Genomic DNA, 26,623 nt, shown 5'->3' on the forward strand with positions numbered 1-26,623 from the left:
TACGGAGTACTACGTAGGCACAGATGGAGTACAGGGCGCCAGGGACTGGAGAGGCGGTTGTTTGTGAGAGCGAGGAGAGGCGGCTCCGCCCCCTTCCACCGGCCCAGCCGTCCCCCCAGAAGCCGCGGTGTTTACCCCAGAGCGGACGCGGCGCTGTTTGTAAACAGCGCACCGGCTTCCCGCAGCCGCCTCCGCCGCTGCCGCTGCTGGATTTCCACCCACACCCGCCGCTCTCTCACCAGCGGTGGGCCATTAACTTCTGCCTCCACTGTGGACGACACCCCCGGGGCAGCCTGAAAACAGTGGACGTCGTCTGGCAAACGTTTTACACCATTTTTTGCCACCACACCTTCTTTGTTTCTCACTGTAGTTTAAAACGCAGACGGATGGTTTATGCCTCCCGGGAATCAAGAATCCGACATTGATAGCTGCAACATATCGGCCACAGGAATATCAAAGGCTTCGAGAATGTTTCAATTTTTAGTTTGTAGTCGGATAACAAATGACAAAGCCGGCCGGAGTGGCCGAGCGGTTCTAGGCGCTACAGTCTGGAACCGCGCGACCGCTACGGTCGCGGGTTAGAATCCTGCCTCGGGCATGGATGTGTGTGATGTCCTTAGGTTAGTTAGGGTCAAGTAGTTCTAAGTTTTAGGGGACTGATGACCTCAGATGCTAAGTCCCATAGTGCTTAGAGCCATTTTTGAACAGATGACAAAAAAAATTGTTTTCGTGTTTCGTAATTAGGAATTAATACTTTCCGTATTTTTTCCCTTTACTTGTAATGTTAAACCCTAGTTCTCGCCAAATTCCATGAGTCTAGATCAGTAGTAAGTACCCTATAGGTTTTGATGAGTGACTATCCGAGTATGAAAATATCTGACGTAACTCGCCGTATTTTTTGACTATGTTGACTTAGACGCTTACACTGATTACACTGCCAAGGGTCCGTAGACCTTAATTTAAAAAAAAATGGTACAAATGGCTCTGAGCACTATGGGACTCAACATCTGAGGTCATCAGTCTCCTAGACTTAGAACTCCTTAAACCTAACTACCCTAAGGACATCACATACATCCATGCCCAAGGCAGGATTCAAACCTGCAACTGTAGCAGCAGCGGGTTCCGGACTGAAGCGCCTACAACCGCTCGGCCACAACAGCCGGCGCAGACCTTAATATGTGACATAAATTCCAAATTGATACGTGTACCCCTTCTTGAAGGAAAGGGGTCCTCCGTTGGTTTGTTGATTTTGGGAGGGGGGGAGGGGGGACAAACAGGTCATCGGTCCCATCGGATTAGGGAAGGATGGAGAAGGAAGTCGGCCGTGCCCTTTGAAAGGAACCATCCATGTATTTGCCTGAAGCGATTTACAGAAGTCACAGAAAACCTAAATCAGAATGGCCGGACGCGAGTTTTAACCGTCGTCCTCCCGAATGCGAGTCCAGTGTGCTAACCGCTGCGGCATTTCCCTCGCTGAAATTGATCCTAGCAGACGAACAGACAGATCGACAGTCGGACAAAAAAAGACAAATATACGTTTTCATGCGATACAGTTACAAATTCACAGTTTTATGATTTTTTTCCTTTACCTGTATTTTGAAACCTTCCTTCTTGTTAAATTTCATGAGGTAGGTCAAGGGGAAGTGGCCCACAGATGACGGATAGTCTGCGAGTATCAAAATAGGTGACATAAATAGCCGTATGTTTTGATTACATTGACTCAGAATTTTCATTTTTTTACGGTTCTAAGGGACCATAGACCTTAGTATGTGACATAAATTTCAACTTCATACGCCTTAGCGTTCCTGACAAAAACGGGTTTTAACAGACAACAAACTGATCCTATAAAGGTTTCCTGTCTACCGATTTTTATATAGAACCCTAAAAAGACTTCTCAACACGTTATACAAAAAGTAATCTCTTTTTAAATTAGCTCTGAACATTCGCATTTTGCTAACAAAATATGACAGTCCCCTACAGCAAAGAACTACTTAAACCTAACTAACCTAAGGACATCCAACACACCCATGCCCGAGGCAGGATTCGAACCTGCGACCGTAGCGGTCGCGCGGTTCCAGACTGAAGCGCCTAGAACCGCTCGGCCACATCGTCCTGCAAAACAGCTCACAAGTATGTCTTACTAGCAAGTGGAAACGCACCTGATAATGGAGGTTTAAAACTTTGAAACGCGATGTTGAGATAGATAAACAGTGACTGGTATAAACTTGTTGTTTCATTCGATTTGCAAGAGCAGTAATCTCTTAATAAGCAGACTGGAGAAATAAAACGATTAAATAGTTAATTTTACGCTGTGGAAACTCAAAAAAATAGTGAGGTAAAATTTACACCAACGTCAATTTTAGTATTCGTAAGTGCACGACTAAGCCGGCGAGGTAAGGAGCCGAGAAGATATTACAAAAAACCGCGCGGCGGGCATGCGCTGAAGCTTAGGTGGATTTTGCAGGCGAATATCAGGCTGTTCCCGGCTTGAGAGGTAACAAGTGTTCTGCATTAAACTGTTCATCTCAACTTCCTACACACGAGAGTGCTATGTTGTAAACGATTACGTTTACGTCCAGCACAGACTGGTTTTCAGTGGAGCAACCGGAAACAGCTACGGTAGATTTCTTCGTGCAACAGACAGGTCGTACAGTCTCCCACTGGACATCGAGCAGGAGAATCGTGTGGGAGTGAACATTTTAGGGCCGTCTGGGACAAGCAGCAGCATGAGCATCAACACGTCACTGGCGACCCGTGAGCACTACTATCAGCAAGAAAGCCAGAACCATCGTAATGCGCACCTTGCAGTCTGAGCTGTCGTCTAATACAGGACGCTATTTTTAACAACTGAGTCTCCTCTTAAATCAAATTATTCCTGACAACGTTGCGAACATAGTTTGCTGACAGGTATATACCCTGTGACAGGTGGTAAATTCATCACGGGGAAAGAGATGGGCGTAATTCCAAGGCGTAGCAGCGACCAAAGAAGATAACTTACAAGAGAGAGCCCCCCCCCCCCCCTCCCCACGTGACGTAACAGCGCCACGCAGAGACGCGTAACGGTTACGGAACGCCCATGGGAGCTACTTTTGTAACGACAACACGGAAACTAGAGCGTGTGCGCCCTGAACAGAAGATTACCGTCCCAGATTCAGATGCCTGCACTGGACTTTCCGATGCGGAAACGATGAAGAAGCTGCAGTGCTTAACACAGAGTAATTATGAAGTCCCCCCCGTACAGGCAAACGGCCAAATATAAGGTAGCGAATGACACAGTGTATGCAAGATAAACGAACAAAGTTTCTTTTTGAAAGTGGTTCAGTGGGAATGTGCATGTGGTGTGGATGACGAAATAAAATACAATTTCTCCCATCAACTCGCCGCAAATGAGAGTTCTAAACTGTTCACAAGTTTTATACCTGCTCGGAGCCCCCACGTGCTACTGGACGGATAGATTTGCCCACACATTACACAGCAGAAACACTTTCATGGGCCCCGTAAATGTGGTTGGACTTACAAGTTTGGCTACACTTCATCTATGGAGCGCCGACTCACATTCGTCGTAATGGATCCAACGTTCCACAAAAGTATTTAATATAAATGCAGGCAGGATTTGGTATGCAGAAGTCACTTTCGCACTCACGTATTTTTTAAAGATTCACAAATTCGAGGTACTTTCCAATAAGAACATACAAAAATAGAAAGTCACAGTTCACAATAATTAATTTCAGAGCCTGACCGAGCTTCTTAAGATCTTGGAGGCGGCTGAATAAACCACGATTAATGGCGTGAGTTATCATTAGAAAACCGTTGAAGTTCCACAGTTTATCAAACTATAATTGCCGAGCGGTTCTAGGCGCTTCAGTCTGGAACCGCGTGACCGCTACGGTGGCAGATTCGAATCCTGCCTCGGGCATGGATGTGTGTGATGTCCTTAGGTTAGTTAGGTTTAAGTAGTTCTAAGTTCTAGGAACTGATGACCACAGATGTTAAGTCCCATAGTGCTCAGAGCCATTTGAACCAAACTATAATTCCACAATGGCTACACACTGGAACTTTATAACTGCGGCTTGTATCACACGCAACACAAAAGTAACAACTTCTTCAGATGTCGAGAAACGTATATGTCTATGTGAATAATTCACATACGCCAACTGGCGGCTGCTTCACCAATCATCAGACGTGACTTTCTCCAAACACATGTTGCAACGGCGTCCGAACCTCGACTAACCCCCCATCCCCCACCCAAATTGCCGCTGTTTGCGCAGGAAACTTCAGTCAAGCACCACTGAAATCAGTTAAACTACTGAACACGAAAACTGCTGAAATTCTTAATTTAAAGCTTTTACACACATACGAAACATTAAATCACAGGGAAATTTTGTGAGAAATCTCATGCTATTATCAGTTTTCTTTTATCTACCACAGTTTATTTGTAAACAATTTTTGTAGTCTTCCTCCTTTTTCAGATTTACAAGTGTAAATATTGACAAACAACTGAAATTATACATTAAATGATTTCCTATATATCTAAAGTTTAAAGTTCTGCCGCGATTTTTAATGATTATCTATTTATTTAGTAAGAAAAGCTGTTTTTAATGGTGCGAAATCGACTTTTCGGCCTGTCATTTAAATATGTGAGTAATTTCAGTAAATGTACTGTCACAGTCATATTATTGCTACGCATGGTGGATATGTGGAAAATATCGTACTATAGAGTTTCCCAGACCGCAGCGCCATCTGTTGTTGAAAATTGTAACTACTGTAATTTCGAAAGTTTGTCTGCCTGAAAATGTACTGTTGTCCCAAGCATATTGCAACAAACTGTGTATTTCTATCGCTGCTCGTTTAGTTTGTATTGCCGTTTCAAATATACCGGTCATTTTTGAAACACCCTGTATATATGTATATATACTAGAAGAACGTGGACTAGACACCAAAACTCGAAAACTAATTGAAGAAACACTGTCGGAACCCAAATCAAAAATTAAGTTCATAGATGAACTTCCGCAACCATTCTTAGTTCGAACAGCAGTAATACAAGGACTTAGGATCTCGCCACTGTTATTCAACATAGTTTTACACAAAGTAATGAAAGAATGGGAAATGGAACTAAGAAAACAAAACTTTTGGAAGCCAATTGAACTAGGAAGCGGTCAAGGAAAACTGAACGTTCCATACTTAGCGGTTGCAGATGACTTGGCGATTCTAACCGACAGCGAAGAAACAGCAGTAAAACAACCCTCAAAGAATGTGCAGAGAAGGTTGGCCTGCAAATATCCTTTGAGAAGACTGAAGAATTATTGGGAAAATAAGAACAGTTCTAAGAAAAGTAGAAAATCACGTGCTTATCGTTCTCCAACAGGGACACTCGCTAACATACAGGGTGATTATAATTGAAGTTAAACTTTCAAACCGATGAGGAAATAACACTACTGGTCATAATGACGTCAAATTGCAGCGGAATATTATCAGAGAAGGGGGAAAACGTATAGCAGAAGAAAAATAGTTACAAAATGTAGCAATAGAAGACGCTGTAAGCATTATAACTTAATAGTGGTCGACTACAAACGACAAATGAATCACACAATGCCTAAGGTGTACGTTTGACGTTAAACAAACTGTACTGCTCAGTGTACATGTGTGTACAGGCGCGATACTGTTAGGTACGTAAGCCCATCCATCACGGCAAGGTCATACCACATCGGATGGGAAAAATCGGTTTTTAATTGTCCTGAGGCCAAAATCCGCATAAAAAGCATCAATCAAAATCAAATTCGATTATTAATTTCCGTGTGACTGGCGCAAAACAGGTTCAATGAGCTGTCCACCGTTTTCTGCAACAAGCTGAAGTCGAGAAACAGCATGTTCCACAACTGATCGAAATGTTTCCGGGGTCACGATCAGAATGTGTTGCGCACTGCGTGCCTTCAATGCAGCTAAGTTTGCAATCGGAACACTGAAAACAATATCTTTCAGACAGCCCCACAGCCGGAAGTCACACGGTTTAAGATCAGGTGATCGGGACGTCCAGGCTGAAGGGAAATGGCGGCTGATAATTCTAACATTGCCGACATGATGCATCAGCAGCTGCTTAACTGGATTTGCAATGTACGGGGGTGCCCCATCTTGCAGGAAAATGATCCCATCCAGACATCCACGCTGTTGGAGAGCTGGAATGACGTGGTTGCGCAAAAGACACTCACAGCGCTTACCTGTGACAGTGCTGGTAAGAAGACCGGAAGCACCTGTCTTTTCCAAAAAGAATATGGGCCTATGATAAATGATGCCGTAAACCCCTACCACAAAGTGACCTTTTCAGGATGGAGTGGTACTGGTTGATTTGCGTGTGGATTTTCCGTTGCCCGTATTCGACAGTTCTGTATATTGACATATCCTGTCAGATGGAGGTGGGCTTCGTCTGCCTACAAAATCTTCCACGGCCAATCATTATCCACTTCCATGCGAGCAAGAAATTCTAAAGCAAAGGTCTCTGTTGCTGGTAGCTCAACAGGAAGCAACTCGTGCACATGGATAATTTTGAATGGATAGCAAAGAAGGACGTTTCGCAGGATTTTACGCACTGTGCTCACTGGTATGTCTAATGTTAGGGTGATTCTCCGTGCACTACACGTTTGCTCACCACCACTCGTATCCTCCTGCATTGCTGTGGCCACTGCTTCCACTGACGTCGAATCAATACTTCCTCTACCAGACTGCACACCAAAAGAACCCATCTTTTCGAATTTCCGAATTATTTTCTCCAGACCCACGGCAGTCGTCATTCAACGAACGACTGTTTTCAAACCCTTCAGTGTCCGGAACTTCTGCAGAGCGGTGCGTGCACAGTCACCATTCTTGTAATACATCTATACAAGCAGAGCGCGATCCTGCATTGAGACGGTCATGGCGAACGTCGCAGACGCGCAAGGAGAAAAGCCGTGTACCCTTCCTGTTTATACTAACTTCAATAGGTCGTGCGCATGACATTCTGACACATACAGCGCAATCTACTGATCAATTTTCACACTATTATTTTTCTTCTGCCATACGATTTCCCCCTTCTCCGATAATATTCCGTTGCAAGTGGACGTCATTCTGACCAGTGGAGTTATTTCTACAGCGGTCTGAAAGTTTAATTATTATCACCCTGTATATGTTCGCCCCCGGTAGCTGAGTGGTCAGCGCGACAGAATGTCAATCCAAAGGGCCCGGGTTCGATTCCCGGCTGGGTCCTAATCATCATCATTTCATCCCCATCGACGCGGAAGTCGCTGAAGTGGCGTCAAATCGGCAGACTTGCACCCGGAGAACGGTGTACCCGATAGGAGGCCGTAGTCACACTGACATTTACATTTAGAGAGAGAGAGGGGGGGGAGGGGGGGGATGGCTACTTGCGAAAGAGTAGAACCTCAAATACAGATATTGCACGCCAAGGGAATTGAGGAGCGCTAGCAGAAACAGGGTGGCAAAAGCTGAAGGTTACTGCGTTACTGCTGATCTACTTGCGGTGCTAATATCGTCAAGCAACTGCACACGACTGACGCCGGGAGATTGTGTTTTTATTACCTCAGGTCCTACTCTGCAGTACTGTTCCGTGGGAGGAGAAGAGCTGCCCGCAGCGAGCACAACCAGGGCAGGAGACAGCAATGACTCCCGTGACCTAAGACCAGCAAAACGGCTCTTCCGTTGGAGATGTACATTGCAGGACCTGTTTTGGGCGGCAGTCCTTCGAACGCCCAGGCAGTTGGTATTCCTACGCACTGGTGTGTCCTCTGGACACTTTAAATGTAACGGCTCCAACCTTTAATAAAATTCGTTACGATCAGTGATTTTAATACAGTATTAATTGCAGAATGTAAATGGAGATGAAAATCTAATAAACATGGGGGATTGGAATGCTATTGTAGGGACCGATGGCCTTTGTAGTCTGGACTCTTCAAACCCAGAAATCAGCCAACCAATGTTATTGTAGGGGAAGGAGTAGAAGAGGCGATTACTTCTTTGAAAAAATTTCAGCTCGTAATAGCGAATACTCCATTCAAGAAACACAGGAGGAGGAGGTAAGCTTGGAAAGTGTAGGGAGATATGGGAAGATTCGAGTTAGCTTACATCAATGTCAAGCAAAGAATGTCACTAACACAAATGATAATTAAGGAAAACAAAAAACATTTCAGGAGGCAAATAACAAAACAAAAACGGTTCAAATGGCTCTAAGCATTATGGGACTCAACATCTGAGGTCATCAGTCCCCTAGAACTTAGAACTACTTAAACCTAACTAAGCTAAGGACATCACACACATCCATGCCCGAGGCAGGATTCGAACCCGCGACCGAACAAAACAAAATGGGGTGTGTTCTGTAGGTCATTTTGCAAATCGATACTGTCCTCTGGCGTTAATGCTTTCTTACAAACAACAGCATCATCGGCTAAAAGTGTTTCCGACAATTCCTACAAGATCATTAAATACATTGTGAACAGTGACGGTCAAACAGCTCTTTCTTGGAGTACCCCTTTACGTATGACATTTTGTTCCGCTAAGAGCGCCGGCCGGGGTGGCCGAGCGGTTCAAGGCGCTACAGTCTGGAACCGTGCGACCGCTACGGTCGCAGGTTCGAATCCTGCCTCGGGCATGGATGTGTGTGATGTCCTTAGGTTAGTCAGGTTTAAGTAGTTCTAAGTTCTATGGGACTGATGACCTCAGAAGTTAAGTCCCATAGTGCTCAGAACCATTTGAACCATCCGCTAAGAGCGACGTGTTTAGTTCTGTCTGCAAGGAAGTCTCGAATCCAGTCGCGTATCTAATCCGATACACAGTAAGCTCTTACTTTTTTTTCAATAAGCGGTACTGTGGGAGAGTGTCAGATGCTTTCCTGAATTCAAGGAACACTCCATCAACCTGAGCGCCGTTGTCTACAGCGCTACGGATCTCATGGAGGAACAGAGCGAACCGAGTTTCCCAAGATCTCTGTTTGCAGAGTCTATGTTGATTATTAAAGAGGAGACTTTCGTTCTCCAAAAACGTCATAATTGTTGAGCTATAACATATTCCATAATTCTACAACAACTTCACGCCAGTAATATAGGGCTAAAATTACGTCGATCTGTACTAAGACCCTTCTTCAAAACGATAAGGACCTCCACCTTTCTCCACTCTCCAGGTGTCCGTTGCTCCCGTGACCTATGAAAAAACTGCTGTTAGAAGGCGACTAAGTTCTTTTGGACAATCTGTGTATAATCTTACTACTGTCACATCCGGTCACGAAGCCTTTCCGCTAGTAAGCGATTGTAATTTTTTCCTGTTTCGCGATCGTCTTTATGAATACCTGCCATTTCAGCGTCCGTGCGGTAAGTGAAGTAAGTGCGTATTAGGCTCACAAATGGTGAAACAGTTTCAGTATTACGGCCTTCTCTCTGCCGTCTTCCGGTTCCGTGCCAGTATGGTCCCTACAGAAGTTGGAGCCGAGGCAGTATGTGAGTTAAACTGGACCGTACCCTCCGGAGTTTCTAAAGCCCCCAATTTCTAGCACGGGTGCTCCATCTTCACTGCAACAGCCCTTTTTCCTCGTTAGTTGCGACACTCCATAAAAGTTTCCTTTGCTTGTTGGGCCCAGGAATTTAACTCCGGGTGGGTGCCGAGCTGGGAGTTTCTCGGCGTCTGAGACTTGGTCTCTTTTACGTTACATTCCTAAAGTCACTGGCGACAGTAAACTTTACTGGAATCTGTAACACTAAACGCCTGAAAAAGCAATATGTTTCAGGTTGGCTAACGGCATCTGCGGCAACACAAAATTCGATGTTAAGCATTTCATGTAATTACTGACAGAATTTAAAAATTTTATATGTTGTCTTAATGACGTATTCGTTAAGAGGTTTAACCTTACGTTAAAGGTTTAACACAATAAGTCAAATATTGAACTTAGAAACTGTATAAGCACGGTGTTTGCTTTAACTTTAGGCAATTAAATATCTCAATAACTACGTACCCTACGAAAAAAGGGTTCTAGGTCAAAAGTTAATCATTAGTAAAGGGGACATCTGTCTGAGCTAGAACTGGCCACCTCCTAACCACCCCTCTTGCGTGGGAGGGGAGGTCAACTTCACATTTTTAAATGCGAAATCCTAAGTATACACATTCAGATACCAAGCCAAAAATATGTACAGTTAACTCAAACCATTGTTTCCAATTCGTGGTAGATGGTGCTGTAACCGGCAAATATGAAGTACGTCTGTTTTCACAATAAAGAACCGTTGCATTTGACTCTACATTCCTTTTACGATGGAAACGTAAACATTTGTGTTCTAGTGGTTTACAATGATGTCAAACGTTGCTTGCGTGTCGCAACCGTGATTGTATGGTAAAAGTCATATGGCTAGACATTCGCATTTCTGTAAAATAAGCTATTTGTATGGTAATATAGTTTTTTGTTCCCTACAAGGTTGAGTGTGGTGACACCCCAAACAACTGGAATGCTTAGTTTCGGTGGTCCTCCCACGCCCCTGGTTCGATTTCAACCAAATTTGGAACAGAAGCAACAGGTGTCACAAGGTTCGGCGCTGTGGGGTTCATAACCTCCCAGATCAAATAAGAGCGCCGATACGGGGAAAAAACGTGTTTTTCAGGTCCCTGGCATACAGGAAGTCCTGTACAATAGGCTTGTTGTGCGGAAGAGCCCCTAGTGTTTGGAACAGGAGGAAGTAGCCTTTGCTATCCACCTGTGGTTCTACAGAGTACGGAGTGCGATAGATGCAGGTAAAAATGATTAGCCTTCGTCTTCATTCGCATCTCTCTGTCTGATAAAAAACAACTCTTAGCATCACTTCGTAACAAAGGAACTCTGACTTACGCAAGATGGAAGGAGATAAGTGACTTCCATCACAGATCTGGGACATGCTGTTCGCTAGTAATATGCATTATATACTCAAAATGTATTTTGGAATGATAGATGTTTTATTCCCTTTTAATTTTTAGCAATTTTTAGCAAAACCTCCTTCATAACATCGTACATCTACATGGCAACTCTGCAAATCACACTTAAATGCCCTCGTAATAATTCTCTATTATTTCACTCTCTAATAGCGCGCGGAAGAAACGAACACGTATGTCTGTCCGTACGAGCTCTGATTTCCCTTATTTTATTATTATTATCGCTTCTCCCTATGTAGGTCGGCGTCAACAAAATATTTTCGCATTCGGAGGAGAAAGTTGGTGACTGAACTTTCGTGAGAAGATGCCGCCGCAAGGAGAAACGCTTCTGTATCATGTTCGTGACACTCTGGCCCCTATTTCCCGATAATATGAAACGCTCTGCTCTTCTTTGAACTTTCTGGATGTGCTCCGTTAATCCTATCTGGTAAGAATCCCACACCATGCAGCAGTACTCCAAAAAGAGGACAGACAAGCTTAGTGTAATGCATAAAAATGGTTCAAATGGCTCTGAGCACTATGGGACTTAACTTCTGAAGTCATCAGTCCCCTAGAACTTAGAACTACTTAAACCTAACTAATCGAAGGACATGACACACATCCATGCCCGAGGCAGGATTCGAACCTGAGACCGTAGCGGTCGCGCGGTTCCAGACTGTAGCGCCTAAAATCGCTCGGCCACTCCGGCCGGCGAAATATTTGTGATGTAATATATTTTTAATAAGTCCTGGCTGCAAAATACCAACATGAATCTTTACAGGAGGTTGGAAAAACTGGAAGAAGTCGACCACGTGGAAGATCAGTATGGATTCCAGAGAAACGTAGCAATACGCGAGTCAATACTGATCCTACGATTTATCTTCATCGTTTGTGGCATTAGTGGATTTAGAGAAAGCCTTTCAGAATGTTGACTTTAAATTCTGAAGATAGCAGCGGTAAAATACAGGCATCGAAAGGCTATTTGCAGCTTGTACAAAAACCAGACGGCAGTTACGTGTCGAGGGGCATGGAAGGGAAGTAGTAGTTAAGAAGGGAGTGAGACAGGGTTGTAACCTTAAGCAGGACGAGAGTAATGGAATGTAGACGAATTAAATTGCGTGATTCTGAGGGAATTAGAATACTAAACGAGACACTTAAAAGTAATAGATGAGTTTTGTTATTTGGACAGCAGGATAAGTACTGACATTTGCGTATCAACTTAGACGCGTCTGGAGTTGGCTCAAAACGAAGACAAGCAAGACCCATGTTTGGGTGCGGCTTAAGTTAAGCATCGCGTAAATTGGTTGACAACACCGTTGGACGACAAGGCGCGACGCTGTGTGTGGAGGGAGGGTTCTGCTGCGCTGGTAGCTCGCACCACTGTCTCCCGCGTCAGTACTTTTAGCGAAGCCCCAGAGCTGGGGCCAGCTGACGTAGACATAAAGCGGCGGTCCCGAGCGCAGTTGCTGGCTGTACTACAGGACTCCAGCGCGCCACGGCGGGCCGGCTGACAAATTTGGGCAATTTACCGGCGCGACGCGACACGACACAGGCCACAGTCTTCCTCCAAACAGCGGGGCCACCACTCCGCCTCCCAACTAATGGCGCGCCGCAGTTCTTCTCAAAAAGGCTGCGGACCACTTTTCCCGCAACTAAGAACACAGACGGGAGAGTCCCCAGCAGTAATTACGGACACGCCCTCGGGGGCATACGAGAGACCAAGCGCCCGTAATTAAAATCTGATGAATTGAAAAGAGAAGCAGTTTGGACGCGCTCTTTATGAAACAAAACCTTTGCTGACAAAGACAGGTGTACAAGCATGCTCGACTCGACCACGAAAGGGATTTGTGAGAATACTAATAAAATAAAAAATAAAACCTTCTCTCTGCAATTCAGGCCAGAAGCAGTTACGGTAAGGGGTACAGCAATTAGTGTCCACGTCCGTAGCCGAGTAGTCAGCGCAGCTGAATGCCACGCGTAGGATCCGTGTTCGTTTCCCGGTACTAACAGGGAAGTTTCCTTGTTGATAGTTCTGGTACGGGGTACACACAGCCTTCTGAGGCCAATTAGCGGTTCCAGGGCCGAGAAACCCGACAATAATGAACGTTTATTCACGGGTTAACAAAGCTAAAGATGATTATAATGGTGGCCGAGTGGTTCTAGGCGCTACAGTCCGGAACCGCGCGACCGCTACGGGCGCAGGTTCGAATCCTGCCTCGGGCATGGATGTGTATGATGTCCTTAGGTTAGTTAGGTTTAAGTGGGACTGATGACCTCAGACGTTAAGTCCCATAGTGCTTAGAGCCATTTGAACCAATTTTTGATTATAATGCTGACTGTGCCATGTGTCTTCTCATATCTCACAGTGACTCATAAAGCTGAATATGTGGTCAAAGAGAACACGTCAAAAAATCCCGACTTCCTCATTTATGAAGTGTTAGGTTCGCAAATACACTCCTGGAAATGGAAAAAAGAACACATTGACACCGGTGTGTCAGCCCCACCATACTTGCTCCGGACACTGCGAGAGGGCTGTGCAAGCAATGATCACACGCACGGCACAGCGGACACACCAGGAACCGCGGTGTTGGCCGTCGAATGGCGCTAGCTGCGCAGCATTTGTGCACCGCCGCCGTCAGTGTCAGCCAGTTTGCCGTGGCATACGGAGCTCCATCGCAGTCTTTAACACTGGTAGCATGCCGCGACAGCGTGGACGTGAACCGTATGTGCAGTTGACGGACTTTGAGCGAGGGCGTATAGTGGGCATGCGGGAGGCCGGGTGGACGTACCGCCGAATTGCTCAACACGTGGGGCGTGAGGTCTCCACAGTACATCGATGTTGTCGCCAGTGGTCGGCGGAAGGTGCACGTGCCCGTCGACCTGGGACCGGACCGCAGCGACGCACGGATGCACGCCAAGACCGTAGGATCCTACGCAGTGCCGTAGGGGACCGCACCGCCACTTCCCAGCAAATTAGGGACACTGTTGCTCCTGGGGTATCGGCGAGGACCATTCGCAACCGTCTCCATGAAGCTGGGCTACGGTCCCGCACACCGTTAGGCCGTCTTCCGCTCACGCCCCAACATCGTGCAGCCCGCCTCCAGTGGTGTCGCGACAGGCGTGAATGGAGGGACGAATGGAGACGTGTCGTCTTCAGCGATGAGAGTCGCTTCTGCCTTGGTGCCAATGATGGTCGTATGCGTGTTTGGCGCCGTACAGGTGAGCGCCACAATCAGGACTGCATAGACCTAGGCACACAGGGCCAACACCCGGCATCATGGTGTGGGGAGCGATCTCCTACACTGGCCGTACACCACTGGTGATCGTCGAGGGGACACTGAATAGTGCACGGTACATCCAAACCGTCATCGAACCCATCGTTCTACCATTCCTAGACCGGCAAGGGAATTTGCTGTTCCAACAGGACAATGCACGTCCGCATGTATCCCGTGCCACCCAACGTGCTCTAGAAGGTGTAAGTCAACTACCCTGCCAGCAAGATCTCCGGATCTGTCCCCCATTGAGCATGTTTGGGACTGGATGAAGCGTCGTCTCACGCGGTCTGCACGTCCAGCACGAACGCTGGTCCAACTGAGGCGCCAGGTGGAAATGGCATGGCAAGCCGTTCCACAGGACTACATCCAGCATCTCTACGATCGTCTCCATGGGAGAAAGCAGCCTGCATTGCTGCGAAAGGTGGATATACACTGTACTAGTGCCGACATTGTGCATGCTCTGTTGCCTGTGTCTATGTGCCTGTGGTTCTGTCAGTGTGATCATGTGATGTATCTGACTCCAGGAATGTGTCAATAAAGTTTCCCTTCCTGGGACAATGAATTCACGGTGTTCTTATTTCAATTTCCAGGAGTGTATAATACCTACTTTGTTTACGACAATCTGGGAATCCCGCTGTAGTACCTCTCATCTGTCGCATGAACGTCCTCTCAGTCTTTCGCAGCAGAATGTATACGACGTTGACTACCTTCAGAGTTTCGACTCAGTGAAGATGCTGGCCGCCCTCTGAGAAAATTTTATACATAACCCTCATAACCAGTTTGCACTGGATGTGTAAGATGTCGACTCAAGTTCCTCACAAATTTCTTTTATCAAAATATGTCTTCATCGCATTTAATGATTTGTGACAGTTTTAATTCTAATAAAACTAAATAATACTATATCACTGGTCAGATAATACATCAGACAGATTGTTCGTACTGCTATTTTGTCAAAAACTGACATATTGATCCCGTGGCTGTGTACAAAATATAGGATGACATTTACACAGAGCAACGTAGAAATGACTGGTTGTTGCAATCTTCTGTGTAAGAGTCAACCTAAATGACAAATTGTTATTACAGCAGTCGAAATAGTCCACTTGTATTAACATCCAGAGTATGGATAAATTTCGATTAACATTGGTTAAGTTGTGCTTTTTTTCTGAGTGTGTATGTCGTCAATTTTTAATATAGACAGAATATTAATCTTTAAATTTTTGTATTTGTGTGCAGTTTGTTATATACAGAACTTACTGATGTGACTGAAATGGTTACTCATCAAAAGGGATTTTTACGATTTCAACATACTTTGGAGTTAAATATGGTTTGTTGATCTAATTACAATGGGTTCTGGAACTCCAGTACCCTTCTTCTTCAGTGTTTGTACTTTTACTGTACGTTAACAGAGTAATGGATCTTGTACATGTCATCTACATTGTCAGCAAGTTATATAGAGCTGTAAAGCTAATTGACAGGTTAGGTAATAACTTGGGTGAGCCATACAGTTAGAAGGTCTCACCTTATACTGTCACTAGCTCTAAGAAAATCACTGTTGTTGGATCAATTTTATTTTGGGTCTCGTTTTTGTTTAAGTCTGTACTATAATTTGTACAATGCTGTAATACTATAATTTATACAACGCTACTTTCTCCGTCATTACATAGTGACCTGGTCAACTGAGACCTTGATGTATGTTTTTCATTATATCTTTTTGTGCGTTAGTATGACTTGAATGCATTAATAAAAAAATTACTATGCTACATGATGATAGTGAAGATAAGATTTAGATTCCTTTACGCCACTTTCAACATTTTGTAACTGAATGATGTACATATCGATAAGTCTTTCTTAGGTATATCTTCAGCGTAACCAGATCTTTGGGCTGGAATGCCAAATCACTTTGTATTTGTTATTATCTCATATGAATAGGACGATTGCTACACTAGCAAATGCTAAGAACGAGTTTTTTATTACGTGTTTCATTTGGATTAAAATATTGAACGCTTTGTGTTTCAATATTCATGACAAATGAAATGTTTTAGTGATTTTCGTAACTATATTACTATGTGATTGCTAGGAGCCAATTTGTGTCGTCTTAATGTTGTTTTACAAATTGGAATGTTGAGTTATTATGTACCAGATGATGGCTTACGGCCGAATCCGGTAGTACTAATAAAATCCAGTTAAGGCAATTCAGTGTCGTGAGCTTTTTGAACATATATCGACTGTTAAAATTGCCAGAAAAAACCTATCTAAATATTTTCGTTACGACTTTCTAACGTTATAGTTTTTTTTTCAGCAATAATCTTTCAAATTGTAAATAATCGCTCTTTTAATCCAAGAAGACTGAGATGCCGTCTGCAAGCGTAACTCTTCCATCTTTAAAATATGGATCATAAAAAGTTACGGCATTTGGTATTAAGCGACCACGATGGACACTAGATGAGGACTTGATGTGACACTTTTCAGAAAAGATATTTTTAATATTTTGTTCCGCTTGGACTTCATTATTTTTATAATTGTTTACTTCAAATTTATTCACGTTATACGGAATTTGCTGAGTTGCGCGACTGCATTATAAGATTATTTTTAGCTCCAGTCACTATTTATTTACCAATATTTACCGGCACGATGCATTTCGTTAGCCTGTTGTAATCATCAGGAGCTAGCCAAATAAGGTTATATTCAGCAAAAATGGACAAATTTCGGTAAATAACCTCAGTGGCACACACGGAAAACAGACCATATGACGTATCATACTCCAAAGGTAACTGTAACTAAAAATTGTTGCACAAGTAAATTTTAAAGCAGCTGATGATGCCAGTATGTTGTCGAAACGCATCGTAGCAATAAATACTTGTAGACAAAAATATGACTGTAGCTACACGATATTTTTATACATAAATGTTTGAATTTAACAGTAATTTTAAATTTTTAGTTCTGATGACTGATTATAGTCAAAACAATCGATCATAAATCCACCTAAAGCGATCAACTGCCCCAGTGTGGGTCTGTTTTGAGTTTCATTCCTCGCAGAGCGTTGGTGGGCGGGCCACGGGAACACGGGCGGGCAGACGACCGACCTGCGGGAATTTCCGCGTGGCCGGCCGTACGGCGCCGCGTGACGTCACGAGGGGTGGGGCGGGGGCGGCGCCGGCAGAGGGCGCCACCGGGAGGGCAGGCCGATCAATAGCCCAGGCCGCAGGGGTGGCCAGCGCGGCGCCGCCGCTGCCGCCGCCGCGAGTGGCTCGGCGTGGCGCCCTTCATCGCGGCCCAGCCACTACATTACACGAGCCTAAGTGTGTGGACACCCCTGTATAATGCGGAGCTGACCACTAGGTGTCAGCATAGGCGGACCCGCTAGTATAAAGGGAGGCGTGGAGTACTGTGTTGTCATAGGCTCAAACAACTGTACCCAGTGCTCAACAGGGAAAGCACACTGAATAGGAGGGTGTCGAGGTCCACATACATCGCACTGATCAGACCTCTGATGTACGCAGCTCCCGTCTGGGGATATGCAGCTACTACGCGTCTGCGCCGCCTGCAGATCACACAGACCAAAATGCTACGAATCATTAGTAACGCTCCACGCTACACACGCACCGTGGATCTTCACAATGAACACCGCCTTGAAATCTTCAAGGAAGTATTCAAAAAACACGCCGCACGACTATACAGGAACTCGAGACACTCCAACAATCCTTTCATCCTTACTCTGGGAAACTATGATCACAACCATAGGCGGAAGCATAAGCGGCCAAAGACACTGCTAAATAGCGCGTAATTACCTAACAAGTGATGGAAGGGGGCAAGATCGGGACTATATGGAGGATGAGGATGATTCAGTACTTCAAATTTGATTTTCTGGTGCGTTTCAGCAGTGTAGGCAGCAGTATGCGGAAGGGCATTGTCGTGCAACAAGACAACACCTTTTGACAGCAATCCTCGGCGTTTGCTTTGAACTGCAGGCTTTAGCCTGGCATTAAGCATCCCACTGTAACGTACACTGTTTATTGTTGTGACCCTTTCGCAAAATGTTCCAGTACTGGACCTTTTGCGTCCCAAAAAACCGTAAGCATCAGTTTTCCTGCGGACGGTTGGGTCATGAACGTTTACTTGCACAGCGAATTTGGATGTTTCCATTCCATACTCTGCCGTTTACTCTCGGGCTGGTAATGATGGATCCATGTTTCGTCACCAGTAATGATTCTGTCTAAGAAGTTGTCCCCTTCGTTAGCAAAGCGATCCAAATGTTTGTTGCAGATGTCCAAGCGCGTTTGTTAATGCAACTGTGTGAGTTGTTTTGATACCCATCTTGCACAAACGCTATGAAACCCAAGTCTGTTGTGGATGATTTCGTATGCAGAAACGTGAATAATTTGCAGACGATGTGCCATTTCGTCAATAGTTAATCGTCTAAGAGAATCATTTCACGTGAACGCTCAATGGTTTTTTTCATTTGTGGCGGTAAACGGTCCTCCGGCTCCTTCGTCGTGCGTAACACTTGTGCAACCATTTCGGAATTTTTCGATCCATTCGTAGACACTCCGTTGTGGCAAAACACTGTTCCCGTGCTGTACCGAAAGTCTTCGAAGAGTTTCGGCCCTGATACGCCTCCCGATCACAAAAAACGGATCACTGAACGTTGTTATTCTTTGGTGCAAAGAGACAGCGGAGCAGCCATGATTAACAGGACGGCAGCGATAACGAAACTGACCTAGCAAATTGAAAATTGCGAAGATATAACAACAAATAAACAAAGCATGCGACATCAACGTAAAACGACAGTACTACCAAAATAAACAAAAATATAACTAAATTGTGGATAATAATTGACTTACACTCGTACATTGCAGAAGGCTGTTGGTCACAGCGATAAATAAAGACGTACATCTGCGGTGGGCCAAACAACACAGAATCTATGTAGTAGTTGACAGGACGCATGTAGTCTAATCAAGTAGCGATTTCGCTTTTTTTCATATGACGCACGGTGTCGAGTGCATCGACGGGACCATCAGGCACTTAAAAATCAGAGTATGGCTGGGTGGAGGGTTTTATTCTTACTGGCAGAGGTTCTGTAATGTTTCGGAATTGTTTTACGTGCCATGACTCATGCTGACTCATTCGTGTTACCGTGAACTTGAACCACGGGGTTTACTTCAACTATCTCTGTGACCAGGTCTTACCGTTCCTACTAAATTTTCGCGAGGAGAATGCTATGGACACCCCCGTCGTCCAAGATATCTACAGTCGTGTCCAGAGGGCTGCACGCGTGTGTTCCTGGTCTGAGCATCGCCCTGGCACCCTATCGCACTCCGACTGCCGCACTAAGGACACTAAGGATCAACACCAACGTAAACAGGGCTCAAATGCATGTGGGTTGCAGTTGTTATGCAGAGATGAAGAGGCTTGCACAGAATAGACCAGCGTTAACATCTGCGTGAAACTAGTTTCAGAGTGAAGAACAGAATCATGATGACGATCATGATGCAAGAGTTACTCATCAGCGGTATACGATGTGAAAGTCCACTTTCACACATTCGCACTGTTCGTCTCCTGCGCGCTCTCGATGTTGGCTTGGAGCAAAACATGCTGGCTTTGCGGGTAACAGGCAGAGTAGGCGAACTCGACAGCTGACCAGAGGAATTTCGCTACTGCCGATGCTATGATGGCCTAATCCGTTTTGTTGTTATACATTTTTTCTGAAAAGAGAAAAAAATTTAATAAACTTTTAATGAAATAACGATGCTATACGCCATATCCTTTTCGGGGACGCAGTTCGTTAGCAGCTATATTAATTACCATCCCCTGATTGGCTTCGACAGCAACATTACCCAGCAGCGTAGTTAAAATATACTCTGATACTGGCTTTCCCAATATGCATATTCCATCAGTTATTCCTGCGTCAACGTATCTGCCTCCCCTTTCTGGAAGATTCTTTTTTTAGGTTCAATTCGTAAATCTTCCTTGTAAGATCATCATCATAATCATCACATCCATATTTCAAGAGATTTTAGGTTTCACTGAGATATGGGTTAATGACTTCCTTTGGCAGAAAATTTGGAAGACAAAACTCTAAGTTGTCTTAGACTACCCTCAGTTGTCACCAGCAAAACTACTGTCTGTACACGTAGATTATGGTGTGCGTGTGTGTATTATTAATGGTACACCAATACCCTCAATACTTTGTTGTTGGAGGACTGCAGGTAGCGGGCAAGTTGGCACATGCCTACTCGCGAGTTATCTCCCCCGTGATCCAACACAGTCTCCTCAAGTGCTGATGTCCCAAAAACTATTGATCGACAACATTCTTGGTCAGCAAATTGTGAATGACGCAGTTCGTAAGTTTATGTTCATGCCGACGCATACGCCTGTAATGCGCCAAACCGTCTTCAGCCCGTAAAAAGCGCATCACGTTTTTGCATCGCCTAAACTTATTATCGATTTTTATGTGCTAGAAGAATTAAAAGCACACAGCTTTGCCGCAGTGGTAACACCGGTTCCCGTCAGATCACCGAAGTTAAGCACTGTCGGGCTGGGCTAGCACTTGGATGAGTGACCATCCGGTTGGTTGGTTGTTTGGTTTAAAAGATGGGGGAAGCCTGCTAGGTCATCGGTCCCTTGTTCCGAATAAAACAATGCCGCAAGGGTAAGAATAAAACAAGCAAGACTAACAACAGAAAATGGAGAGAAAGGAAAAACCATAAGAACGACGGAAGGGCAACAAACACTTAAATGGAAAAAAGGGGAGAAGAAAACCACAGAAACGCAAGAACAGGTAGAAGAGATTAAAACGACAAAACTGATTACCAGGGCTGGCTGACCATGAGAATAAAAAGGAGAAGCCAGCCACTTTGCAACACATTAAAACGTCCACCCTGAAAGTACTAGAGTGGAGGAACAGAGGGACAAAATCCATGCGCTAAAATTTAGATCAAATGATAAAACCCACCCTGATGAATAAAACGTAAAACTAAACTAGCCGATGGGGCGTTGTCAGATAAAATGAGCGGAAACGAGTCCGGTAACCGAAGATTTCGTCGCAGGGCAGTCAAAGTGGGACAGTGCGCCAGAATATGGGCCACTGTCAACCGGGCGCCGCGCCGACACAGGTGGGGCTTCACGGCGCAGGAGGTAGCCGTGGGTCGCTCAAGCGTGGCCGATGCTGAGCCTGCAGAGAGCCACAGAGTCCCTGCGAGAGACCCGCATGGAGGACTGCCACACAATCGTAGTCTCCTTAATGGCACGCAGTTTGTTGTGCGTACTGAGGCTATGCCATTTCGTCTCCCAAAGCCGAAAAACCTGGCGAACGCAGGTGAGTTATTGGAATGCCGATCTCCATAAGCGGCTTCCGTGTAGCTTGTTTGGCCAGCCTGTCAGCAAGTTCGTTGCCCGAGATTCCGACGTGTCCTGGGGTCCATACAAACACCACTGAACGACCTGACCGTTCCAGGACGTAGATGGACTCCTGGATGGTCGCTACCAAAGGATGACGAGGGTAGCACTAGTCGAAAGCTTGTAGGCTGCTCAAGGAGTCACTGAAGAAACGACTTCCCAGGGCATGAACGGATCTGCTCAAGAGCACGAGATATAGCCACCAGCTATGCAGTGAAAACACTGCAGACATCGAACAAGGAATGCTGTTCAATATGTCCTCCATGGACATACGCGAAGCCTACGTGACCATCACCTATCGAGCCGTCGGTGTAAACCACTTCATGGCCCCGGTACATGTCAAGAATAGAGATGAAATGACAGCGGAGAGCGGCGGGGTGAAATGAGACCTTTGGGCCATGTGAAAGGTCCAGGCGAAGCCGCGGCCTAGGTGTACACCATGCAGGTGTACGGGCATGCGTGCTCCTCGGACAGTTGCTGACAGCCGTCCAAGGAGGACGCATGATCGTGTGAAATAATCTTCACGAGACCAGTTACAGTGCTGCTGTAACACGAAAGTTATTAGATTTAAGCAGGCCTGAAGATAACTTAATAAGAAGTCGAAACTGGTAGCCTAAAAATAAAACCTAAATAATGGCTATTAGTAGTGTTTTATTGGAAATTGACCAGCCGTAGTCCCACACTCCAGACAGAGGATGGAGTTACATTCCTTTTATACCGTCAGGTCCGCTTGCTTTGTCATCTAGTGGTCGATTCACATTACACTCGGACGCCCGGATAGTTTTTGTGTGCATTTAATGCATGTGCAATTTCTCTAACGAGTAATGTTCCATTTTAGACCACTAGTCATGGACTGAGCAATGCCGAACTCTATCGAGGACACACCGCAGACGATTATCAAGGAAGTGCCGCCAACGTCGAAGCAGTTCAGAAACACGTCTCTCCCACGCACTTCGCGTAGGTGTAAGAGAATGCCTACGAGAAAGAGAAACAACCCGATAGCATCTCACAAGCAGCTTTTAATCAAATTGTGTGTTTATGGGATATCGTCTCAGTTACGCGACTGGATTCGAGATTTCCTGTCAGTGTTTGTCAGTTTCTAGTAATTCACGTAACGTCATCGGGTAAAACAAAAGTAATTGCTCCCCGAGGTAGTGTTATAGGCCCTCTGTAGTTCCTTATCTGTTAGGATGTCTGCAGATGATGCTTTCATTCATCGCTTACTAAAGTCATCAGGAGAAGGAGAAGGGACAGGATAATAGGACATCTGTTAAGACATGAGGAATGACTTTCATGGTACTAGAGGGAGCTGTAGAGGGCAAAAACTGTAGAGGAAGACAGAGATTGAAATACATCCAGCAAATAATTGATGCTGTAGGTTGCAAGTGCTACTCTGAGATGAAGAGGTTAGCACAGGAGAGCAATTCGTGGCGGGCCGCATCAAACCAGTCAGAAGACTGATGACCAAAAAAAAAGTCATCAGAAGATCGAAACAAACTGCAAAACGAATTAGGAAAGATACCTGTAAGGTAAATAACGAGAAGAGTGACGTCATCCGCAGGAGTGCTAAAAGGAATCCGTTAAACTTCGGTTACACGATTTAATCAGTCAGATCAGAAGACCGTCTATTCAATTACATACCTATGAATTACAGTTCAAAAGAACACACAGAAAATGTTGTAAGGAAGGCAAAGCAAAGAGTGCGATTTACTGGTAGAAGACTTAGAAGATGCAACAGCTCTACTAGAGAGACTGCCTACACGACGATTGTCCGTCCGCTTTTGGAGCACTGCTGACTGGTGTGAGATCCTTACCAGGTAGGATTACCGTAGCACGTCGAAAAAGCTCAAAGAAGACGGGTACGTTCTGTATTATCGAGAGATAAGGGACAGAATGTCACGGACATGATACAGGATTTGAGTTGGACATCTCTAAAACAAAGGTGTTCTTCGTTGCGGCGGAATCTTCTCACGAAATGCCCATCACCAACTTTATCCTCCGAATGCGAAAATATTTTGTTGACGCTGACCTACATAGGGATAAAGGATTATCATCATAAAATGACGGAAATCAGAGCTCGCACGGAAAGATGTCGGTGTTCGTGTTTTCCGCGCGCTGCTAGAACCTGGAGAATCAGTGTGAAGATGGTTTGATGAACCCTCCGCCAGCCACTTACGTCTCATTTGCAGAGTATCCATGCAGATGTAGACTTAGATTACAATATTAGTGCTGACGTCAAACCGTGTGAGTATCCACGCGTAATACTAAGAAGCAGCATGAAATAGGGCGATCAGGTGAAATCAGTACTAAGGAAGGCGAATGGGAGAAGATTCTGGAAAAATGCAGTGTGTGCGTTAAGAAAATTCCACACAAGACGCTAGTGCGGCAAATTCTATAGTATTATTCCAGCTTTTGGATTAATTATCAAACAAGCATGACAGTAGACCGAATGATTTCAGAGACGCGCTGGTAGAATCGTAGGAGGTCAGTAACTGTAATATAATTAAATTTATGTCCTTTTAATACTGATACTGGCGACTTTGAAGTGCAGCTGCTGGATTTAAAGAAAACAAAAAATGGACGTTGTAGTTGTTGTTGTGGTCTTCAGTCCTGAGACTGGTTTGATGCAGCTTCCCATGCTACCCTATATTGTGCAAGCTTCTTCATCTTCCAGTACTTACTGCAACCTACATCCTTCTGAATCTGCTTAGTGTATTCATCTCTTGGTCTCCCTCTACGATTTTTACCCTCCACGCTGCCCTCCAATACTAAATTGGTGATCCCTTGATGCCTCAGAACATGTACTACCAACCGATCCCTTCTTCTAGTCAAGTTGTGCCACAAACTCCTCTTCTCCCCAATTCTATTTAATACCTCCTCATTAGTTATGTGATCTACCCGTCTAATCTTCAGCATTCTTATGTAGCACCACATTTCGAAAGCTTCTATTCTCTTCTTTTCCAAACTATTTATCGTCCATGTTTCACTACACTCCATACAAATACTTTCAGAAACGACTTCCTGACACTTAAATCTATACTCGATGTTGACTAATTTCTCTTTTTCAGAAACGCTTTCCTTGCCATTGCCAGTCTACGTTTTATATCTTCTCTACTTCGAACATCATCTGTTACTTTGCTCCCCAAATAGCAAAACTCCTTTACTACTTTAAGTGTCTCATTTCCTAATCTAATTCTCTCAGCATCACTCGATTTAATTCGACTACATTCCATTATCCTCGTTTTGCTTTTGTGGATGTTCATCTTATACCCTCCTTTCAAGACACTGTCCATTACGTTCAACTGCTCTTCCAAGTCCTTTGGTGTCTCTGACAGAATTACAATGTCATCGGCGAACTTCAACGTTTTTATTTCTTCTCCATGGATTTTAATACCTAGTCCGAATTTTTCTTTTGTTTCCTTTACTGCTTGCTCAATATAAAGATTGAATAGCATCGGGGATAGACTACAGCCCTGTCTCACTCCCTTCCCAACCACTGCTTCCCTTTCATGTCCCTCGACTCATAACTGCCATCTGGTTTCTGTAAATAGCCTTTCGCTCCCTGTATTTACCGCTGTCACCTTTAGAATATGGCTTGAATGAGTGTGGACTCAAATATTCTACTCATAAAAACCGTGAACAGGCCGTTAAAGTCTTAGCAGCTATAGAAACAGGGCCATGTAGCTTGCTATGAACAATTCACATTGTATTAAGCTAGCAACTTGTAAGTCGTGGTTTAGCTACTAGCATATGGCTCGAGATCTAAGTGTACCTGTTCGCAGTTGAGCTTGCAGACAGACTACACCATGGGCCGTTGTTGTGGCTCTCCGTACATTCTCCGCGTAGCTGCCTCGCCTACAATGACATCATCGTCGACGGGAAGTCCTGAGTCTGATCCTCCTTCCTCCCTCCCGCCCTTCTTTTCTTCCTTTCCTTTCTTCCTTCCTTGGAGCTGAGCCTTTGCGGATGAAAAGCAGTGATTACCCGGCGGACGATTGTAAAAGGTTTCGGACACGTTAAATGAGCTGTTTCCGAAGCAGCTGTTTTAACTGTGACCTGGAAGCGACCCGCCTTTGTGAAGATGAGCGATAGTCTGTGTGACGTAGGCAGGCCGCCAGCCCTGGCCTCGCGGACAATGAGGGGGCAGCAGGCGTTAGCACAGTCTTTCATAATATTCGGAAAGTTCGGCACAAAAGGCCGGCGGCGAGGGAAGAGGTTCGAGCGCGCCTTTTGTGTGGCGCGCGGCTCGCTCTTCCAGCGGCTCCGATGCGGCGGGCGGCGAGAGGCAGCTCACAACTCTGTCGGCCGCGAGGCGGGCTCCAGCAGCTACAGTTTGCCGTCTCTTTCTCTCTCCCTCACGCTGCTGCTGCGAGCGACGAATCCCGTCTTCAAAACTGCGCGCCGGTCTCCCGGTAGCAGCGGTGTTTACTCTGGAAGTTCGTGTACGGGCCAAGTTTCCGCTAGCTCAGCGATGCTTGGGTGGAAAACATTTCCCTACACCCCGCAAGCCAACTTACGGTGCGTGGTGGCAGGTACTTCTGACAACTATGACCTCCCCCCATCTCGCGCAGGAAGACTCATTATCGGTAAATCTCGTAACGTCACCGCTTGGTTTTGTTATTGTCGTGGTTCTTCGGTGCGAAGAAATTCTCAGCCTGTTGTAAGGATACCGTAATCACGATATGCTAACGCGTAAAATACACTACTGGCCAGTAAATTGATACACAAACAAGAAATACAGATGATAAACTCGTATTCATTGGACAAATATACTAGAACTGACATGTGATTACATTTTCACGCAATTTGGATGCATACATCCTGAGAAATCAGTACCCAGAACAACCACCTCTGGCCGTAATAACGGCCTTGATACGCCTGGGCATAGAGTCACACAGAGCTTGGAAGGCGTGTACAGGTACAGCTGCCAATGTAGCTTCAACACGATACCAGAGTTCAACAAGAGTAGTGACTGGCGTATTGTAACGAGCCAGTTGCACGGCCACCATTGACCAGAGGTTTTCAATTGGTGAGAGATCTGGAGA

The 26,623-nt window shown here is 45.1% G+C and overlaps 1 protein-coding gene across 1 annotated transcript in view; it reads right to left on the reverse strand.

Annotated features, from left to right (window-relative positions):
• Nucleotides 1-131: 131 nt before the first annotated feature.
• Nucleotides 132-26,623, reverse strand: part of LOC126136093 (uncharacterized) — a 118,136-nt gene continuing 91,644 nt past the window's right edge. The window contains exons 6-7 of the mRNA XM_049915204.1: nucleotides 17,267-17,444; nucleotides 132-293 (exon numbers count right to left, since the gene is read on the reverse strand). Coding sequence (XP_049771161.1) covers nucleotides 132-293; nucleotides 17,267-17,444 — 340 coding nt within the window. The remainder of the gene's footprint in view (nucleotides 294-17,266; nucleotides 17,445-26,623) is intronic.

Source organism: Schistocerca cancellata, chromosome 1, assembly GCF_023864275.1.
Source record: "Schistocerca cancellata isolate TAMUIC-IGC-003103 chromosome 1, iqSchCanc2.1, whole genome shotgun sequence".
NCBI classification, from domain to species: Eukaryota; Metazoa; Arthropoda; class Insecta; order Orthoptera; family Acrididae; genus Schistocerca; species Schistocerca cancellata.